This window comes from Gavialis gangeticus, unplaced genomic scaffold (assembly GCF_001723915.1).
Source record: "Gavialis gangeticus isolate Ggan-Ray unplaced genomic scaffold, GavGan_comp1, whole genome shotgun sequence".
NCBI lineage: Eukaryota > Metazoa > Chordata > Crocodylia > Gavialidae > Gavialis > Gavialis gangeticus.
In genome coordinates, this window is record NW_017728992.1 from 181,910,656 (window position 1) to 181,918,678 (window position 8,023).

The window sequence follows — 8,023 nt, forward strand, 5'->3', positions numbered from 1 at the left end:
TATCCCCCCCCCCCCCCCCCCCCCCAAAAAAAAAACAGCTTGTTTGGGGAAAGCAGAATGAAGAGAGAAAAAAGATTTTTTCAGGGTAGTGGGCACATACGGCAGAGACAGAGCCTTATCTTTAGCCTTATCTTCACCCTCCCTCTAGTGCTCAGGGAAAAGGTACAAGATTAACTATTTAACAGCTAAATTGTTAGCAGCTTGGCTGAGCAACCACCAGTTTCTGCTAATGAAGACTGGACTCTATGGGCAGATCTAGATTTTGAAAAGAGCTAAAAGTAATCTGTGGGGCTTTGAAATAGGAGGAGAAAGACCAGGAGTAGCTAACAGACAGCAACATTGCTAAAGAAAGGATAGCTTGATTAGCAGAAAATCAAGACCATTAAAAAGGAGAAAGTGCCATTAACACCTGTGGAATAAAGAGCAATTAGCAGAAAATACATATATTATAATGAACCTAGAAGAGCCACCAGCTCTGTCCTTCCCTCCATGCAGCTGCTGGAGGGAAGAGAAAGAAAAGAAGCAGTATCCAACTAACATAATCTCCATGCTTCTATTATTGGCAGAAAATCCACTGCCCAAAACTAATTTTGGGGTGAAAAGGTGAGTATGGTATGTAAGTAGATTTGGTATTAAAATATCTATTTCCTGCACTTCATTGTCCATCCATTTTTCTAGTTGAGAATTAAAACTATTCTCTTCAAATCCCAATAAATGATAATTCTTCCTCAGCTAAAATGGTTCTGAGTTGGTTCCGTCTTGCACTTACCAAACACATTGTGGGCCTGGAGAGCAAAAGGCCTGAAAAGAAACTTGATTCCAAAGCACTGACAAAACTGGCATTTCTGGTAATTTAGGCCAAAATCCACTGAAGTCAATAGGAATGATTGCAGTGTGGCCAGGAGTGAGGCCTGCATGCAGAGAAGGCAAATTTATCTCCTCTGAAGCAAAAGGCATAGGCACCACTTGAACCCTACTTACTTATGAAGTTCTGTGAGAGCTTACCTACTCTTCAGTCTTGTGCTGGGCTTCTATGCATGGCTGACTTTCCTTCAGGTTGAAAGCAGAAGGTGTCTCAGTATAGAGTCCTCTGATGACTGATTGCTCTTTATTACTGTCACATTACCCTCAGTTTTCAGATCATTTATTTAATACAATACAGCATTTATTCAATAAAGCAATACATCCAATTCTGGCTTAACAGTACCTTCTATAATTCCAGATGGGAAAAAGAGAGAAGTAACCCTTGGCGGAGGGACCCCTCGACACTGCTTCTTTGAGCTCACACCTGACACAGAGTATAAAATCAGCATCTATACACATCTTCATGAGCTAGAGGGGCCTGGCGTAAGCATGATGGAAACCACATGTAAGTGGAGACTGTTAATATTCAGCTACCTCTGGATAACTTTGGGATGCTCTCAATAGGGATAACAGGCTAGAAACAAAGTATAATGGTGGTACATAAAAGGTGTGTGTTCTTTTTCTTTCTTTTGAGTTTTTGACTCTTGTTCTGCACTGTGCTTCCCTCTCAATGGGACACAGTGGGTTGTTATCTCCTGAGGGTTGCAAGACAATAGCTATGTATTGTTTCTAGAATGAACAACAAGACATAGGAGTTTGGACTGTTTTCCCAGAATAAATTGGGGGTCCCAGGTGGTCTGCATGCTCCTGTGTTAACTGAGGTAAACTGTTCAGAAAGCCTGAAGCATTCGCTTCTCCCTTTAAAGCCAAGTTATGCACAGAAGGCTTATGAAAGGTACTGGCTTCTGGGTTTTTCTACTTGGGGTCATAGTGATTGCCAAATGTGGAGTCAGGAAGGAGTTTTTCTCTTAACTTAGATTGGCATAGACTATGAGGGGTTTGCTTTTATTTAGCATGGGATATGGTCCTTTTCCTAGGATCTTCTGAGCATCTGGTAACCAGTGACTTCCACGTCCCTGCAGTGGCAGGACATTAGCCATGCCCTCATCTCCCCTGCTTTTACCGGTAGGGTATGCTTGGTGTTTTAGGTACTGTGCCTTGTAGTTGTGAGTGAGGATTTGCAGCCATGATTTTTGGTGGTTCCTTCAGTTAATATTTGCCTGTGAATGCAGGGGTCTGGACTTAATGGCTCAAGAGGCCGGTTCCACAACAGTGTTCTTGTTAAGCAAAATGAAGAACTAAGCTGTCCGGGGTACCATTGGACAGGTTTGGTGCCTCAAGCAGTGCTTGCATTCTTCTTAGTACACAAACTGCATCTCTTCCTGGCCTTTTTTTATAGCTAGGAGGCCCTTGAACCTACCCTGCACCAATACAAAACTCAAAAGTTACACTTAGGTGATTCATAGACCTTATTTTGAGGTCAATGGGGAAAATTCCAGTGAGTCTGAGCTGGAATGAGACTGGAGCTGACAGATGTAGCCAGGAGGATACAAATCCTGTTACATGCCCATCTTGCAGTGGCATCTTTTTTTTGAAGGATAGTTATGTCTAACTGTCATCACCACCTGTAGCCATAAACACACTGTATATATTATAGAGAATATGGAATACAGTTTTCCCTCCAGGAATAAAATGTAGCTATATCACCTGTGGTTCTCTATGATGATTATAGTGAGAATACTGGAAAGAATGTTGTTGGGCAAGGGTGGGGACTTTTCCTCAGTTATAAATGTAGAAATCAAGCATGTGCATGTTCCCTATTGTGAGCTCAGCCTAAAACTGTATTGAACTCACTAAATAAAGCTCCTCCTATGCTCAATCAATGTCACAACCACAGCAAAGCTGTCAGGAGCTGATCATTTATTCAGTTACATTTCTGGGAGGCTGCCATTCAGAGGCTCATCTGTTTGTGAGATAAGAACAGAGAAGCAAATTGTCAAATTGTGCAAAAAATCTGGAAGCAGCAGAGACAATTTCTGGATCCCGCACTTTCCTTTGAAGGTGGGGCAAGAAACTTGGTCTCCTGCTAGAAACAAGCTTGAGTCCCTACCATTCAGCTAGTGAAGATTTCCCTTAGAGCCGGACGGATGTCTTTTCTGTATGCCCACATACAGCTGTGAGGCAATACCAGGCATCTCTTGCTCTGGATATCAGTATTGTGAACAGCAGCAATGGGCCTTTGTAGGGTGGGTGAAGAGCACCTGCTTCCTCTCCTGGGCAAGTGAATGGGAAGTGTCAGGTTGGGAAAGGGAAGCTGTATTTGGGACACTGGCGGTGTGTTTGCTTTATAGGACTTGGCTCAGAGTATGCCCTCCTCAAAGCAGGTGGAATCTGAGAGGTATTTGCACCTCGTCAGGTTGGAGACTGCTTCCTGTTACAGCTGTGCCATGCACAGAGTTGTTGCAAAGTCACAATTTAGCTTTGAGCTGCTAATAATAGTAGTAGTTCCTTGCCCTTATTTTGCCAACTAGGAGAAGTACTCATCACACACACACACGTAACTAAACTACCATGGGGATCATATAAGTAGCTGGAAATACACCTGCCACCAAAAAAAAAGGGAATATCTCAAGTGACTAAACTAGACCAAGCCTTCAGATAATCTTTCTTTTTGCATTTCTTTTTTCTTCCTCTTTAGTGCCATTGCCAACTCAACCACCAACTTCTCCTTCAACAACACCTGCCCCACCTACAATTCCTCCTGCAAAAGAAGGTAAGCAATTTCTGGATTTGAAAAGTTGACAAAGAATTATTGTGTTCTGCTTTTTAGCTGCTCTTATGGACCTCAACTGCCTGATCTCAGTTGCCAGAAATTGATGTAATCCCATTGAAGTTATTGGAGCTGGGCTGGTTCACATGAGCTGAGCACCTGCCTTTCCAGAATGAATTTTGTTTTATTCTTCAAGGTGTTTCTGTTTTTAAGAGTTTTGTTTATGCAGAGCACAAATCACGTAAATCATATGCACAATATTTTTGTAACAGGTACATTCTGCTGTATGTCAAATATTCTAAAAGATATTAAACATTCAGTGGAAGGTTTTTTTCCACATAATCCACCTTTTGTAATGGGGAAAGCATATGCCATATTCACTTACTCTACTAATGATTTTCCTCTTTAAATGTGGCGTTCCATTTATTTGTCAGTCTCTTGTAAACTGTCTTGACTCTCATATAGATTCTTGTAGATGTTTGTGTCAGGACTGCAGACCATGTCAATCTGGCAGCTGTCTCCTTAAGCACATTGTGTTGCTCTTTATGGGCTGCCACCTAAATTGGAAGCAGTGTAACCACCTCTGCACAATGCAGTGGGATAGCTAGTTAGTGCTGTTGAGTAAGGGGGGCAGTTTGCTCGCTTGCATGTCAGTTAGCCTACCCCCAGTGCCACATAGGTGCAGCTACACTGCCTCTCACTTAGGAGGTATCCCGAGTAGATCATAGTGCTTTGTGGCACCGCTACTGAGCATGGTAAGTTTAACATGTAGTTTACCAGATCCTTAGGTTGAAGTCAGTAGAGCTTCAGTGATTTGCACCAGCTGAGGATCTGATCCACAGGGAAGGAAAGAGAAGACTTATTGTGTTTTATGGAACTGCATAAAAGTCCATGCAAAAATGATAAACCTCCACTGCAAACTACAAAACCAGCCATGTTTTTGCATCTCCTTTGCCCAATGCTGTGCATTTAGGCAGATTTCTTCTAAGTGATATCATTTTTAAAGGTTGAGATCAATTTATGACTATATTTTTCCCCCCAGGAATTTATTTCAATTTTCTTTGTGAAGGAGGGAAAAAACTCCTGGGAGCCTTGTGAGGAGTGTGCAACTCCTGTGTGACACTGGGCTCAGCTTCACGGGGACCTTCTGCATGATGGCAGGTGGGGTAGGGGTGAGTGGGATGGGCTGCTCACCACTGTATCAACCCTGTTGTCATAGCTGGAGAGCATGAGGTGCTGTGAAGCTTGCTTGCTTGCATGCTACTGATGGATTTTCCACAGAACAGTATCACAGCCTGGCAGCAGAGGACTCGTTTTCCTGCTTCCTATACATCTGATTGGCGTGTCAGGCAGTATAAAGGCACATACAACACTATTTTAGTAATAATTTTTTTTAAATGTCCTGATATTTGAGAACCTGAAAGGCTTTTGCCACAGTCTGAAAACAGCTCTGCTAGTGCATACCTCTCCTGCTCCCCCAAATACCTTGCCAAGCACCGTTGATTTTGCAACTGCACTGGGGTTCATGCCAGCAGAGTTGATTGCTGGCCTGATTTAGAATTACTGAACATGATACTTTTTCATTAGAGGCCTGTTTTCTTAAACATTTTATAATATGACAAGAGGATCTGAGGCATCACTCTGATTATGAAATATTTGCTGTTCCTCAGTGTGTAAAGCTGCCAAAGCTGACCTGGTGTTCTTGGTGGATGGGTCATGGAGCATTGGGGATGATAATTTCAACAAAATAATCAGCTTTCTGTATAGCACTGTTGGAGCCTTGGACAGGATTGGTCCTGATGGAACTCAGGTAACAAGCAGCAAGAGAGATCGGGGGAATGGAGGAGGGGAGGCTGACTGCGGGGGAAAGTGGGAGAGTATGAGTTATGCATGCATAACTGCATATTTGAAACTCATGTCTGATATTAACCTACTCAAACTAATTCACATTATTTCATAAGTCTTTAGACAATATGGAGAGGCTGATAAAAGCAGCTTCGTTGCAGTAACTTTTTTTAATATGATTTATGTGATAAAATTCACAGCTCAAAGCCTGAAGCCCAAAGCCATTTTAGTCCCCCTTAAATCCTTACACGGAGATTTTCTTGGCATTTAGCCTTTGTATTAATCCTCTGTGGGGCATGGTGACAGAGTGATTAAGATGTCTCCCTGTGGCTCCAGAGGTATAAATTCAAGCCCTACTTTAGGCTCATACAAAAGGCTGGTCCCAGTCACTCCATCTCTAAATGGGCAACTGAGGACAGCTGGGAGGATATTAGCTGTATCAGTCTCTTGAATGTTGTTGGTTACAGAAGCTGTTACGCCTTAGCCATGTTAGGCTTAAAGGGCTCCTAGGCTCAAGAGGACCTTGGATCTTTTGACTAGCCCTCTGCATGGGGTAATTTCAATTCCAGTACTTAAGGCCATGTGTAGACGAAACTGGGGGGGTGTATGGATGACACTTTAAAGCAAGCTAAATGCTTTTGCACCACTTTAGTGGTGTCGGTGTTTGCATGCCTCGGTGGTGTATTGCACATTAATTCCAGCTGCTGTAGGAAATTCAGCGGCATAATGCACCTTAAATGACTTGGGGTGCAGCAAACTAAAACTCCTCAGAGGAGTTTTAGTTTGTTGCCCCTACAGCTGCGGAGCCAAGGACTGGGCTCTGTGCAGCTCTGCAGCTCTCCAGAAGCTACTACGGAGGGAAGCACCAGCCCCCTCTGCAGCCCAGGGACTGCTCCGCCCGCTGGCAGCTCACCCTCCCCTCCCTGCCACTGGAGCGGCAGGTAAGTGTGGGGTGTGTGGATGACACAGGGGTTTACTTCACTCTAAATTGAAGCGGTGGGTTTTAAAACCCACCGCTTCAATTTAGGGGCTCCGTTTCGTCTACACATGCAAAGAAACCAGGTTTCTTTTCACGTGACATTAAAACATTGTCCGTTTGTATTTCTGTTTCTTTGGCCTTTCTTCTAGCAAAATCTTTTAAAAATAAACTAAAGCATTTTATTTAGAATATGGGCCACCTGGGTGTTTCAGAATTTTAAGCACAGAAAACTGTGTGAATCCAGTCATTGCTTTCTTGTAATATCTTCAAAATACAGCTAAATATGTCATTGTTTTAAATCAAACTATTTTAACGTTTCATTTTTTAGTATTCAGATAGTGTCAGCACCCAAAACCCTTGACAAATGCTGTAGGAAACCCACTTCCTCTAAATTTTTTATTCAAAATATCAGTTTGTTTCATGTAGTTTCAAATCCTGCAGAAATTTACACAGCTACTTAGCTTTAAGCAAAGTAGCCTCATTGAAGCCAATAAGACTGCTCAGGGGGCACGTCTAAACATTAATTAATGTGCCCTAGTTACTGTGCATTTAGTTTAATGAAGTACTAACTTGTTTAATGAAGTACTAACTAAATGCGCGGTAACTACAGTTACTGCACAGTAATGCTGGCTCATGGTTTTTTAGTGATGCTTACTGTGCAGTGGCCTAATACTACTGCTCAGTAGCGTATTAGCATGGTTTTTGCCTGGCATGCTACTACACAATGTTGTTGGGTTACTGCGCATTAAGCATCTTGTGTAGACATGCCCTGAATACGTTCTATCCAAGTTTAAGACCTTATGTATTACATTTGAATGTTCTTCTGCTGCAGCTTATAAAATGGGCAGGCAGAATTATATAGCAACATGCCTAGGAGAGGAAATATCTCAAGGATAAGTTCTTATGTTGTTTCTAGTTCCAGCTAAGTATTGGTTCTAGTGAAGTCAGTGGGGACTGTGTGAGTAGCAACTGCAGATGTGGGCAATTGTGTATTTGATTATGCCCTTTAGTTACACAAAGAATACTTTTGCCAAAGTGGAAATGACTTTTCTCATCCTGTTTACTACTCAGCGGACACGTCTACACAAGATGCTTACTGTGTGGTAGCCTAATAACACTACGCAGTAGTGTATTGGTCAAAAAAGTGCTAATAAGCTACTGCATAGTTATTAGGCTACTGCGCAGTAACTTTCACAAAAAACCATGTGCCAGTGCTACTGCACAGTAAATGTAGTTACTGTATATTCAGTTAGTATTTCATTAAGGAAGTACTAAACTAAACGTGTAGTAACTACTGACAGCCCAGAGAAGTTTTCCATCTATTGACTCCTCTGTGAAATCCTATGAAATATGAACTTTCATTCCTACCCAGGAGAACTTTTACAATCTTTTCTCCAATGCCTAATGAAGGGTGTTTGTGCCCAAAAGCTTGCAATGAAAGAAATTTCTATGCAAAAATTGTGTTGGTCTAATAAAAGATATCATCTTTACTACAAGTCCTCATTACCTTTTCCTCTGAATCAATACAGCTACAACCTGGATACCTAGTAACTATAGCGCATTAA

At 42.1% G+C, this 8,023-nt stretch overlaps 1 protein-coding gene across 3 annotated transcripts in view; it reads left to right on the forward strand.

Annotated features, from left to right (window-relative positions):
* COL14A1 (collagen type XIV alpha 1 chain) overlaps positions 1–8,023 on the forward strand; it is a 266,741-nt gene that overhangs the window by 142,639 nt on the left and 116,079 nt on the right. For all 3 annotated transcript variants that reach the window (XM_019528109.1, XM_019528108.1, XM_019528110.1), the window contains 3 exons: positions 1,223–1,369; positions 3,563–3,637; positions 5,305–5,444. In XM_019528109.1, the coding sequence (XP_019383654.1) occupies positions 1,223–1,369; positions 3,563–3,637; positions 5,305–5,444 (362 nt within the window). The remainder of the gene's footprint in view (positions 1–1,222; positions 1,370–3,562; positions 3,638–5,304; positions 5,445–8,023) is intronic.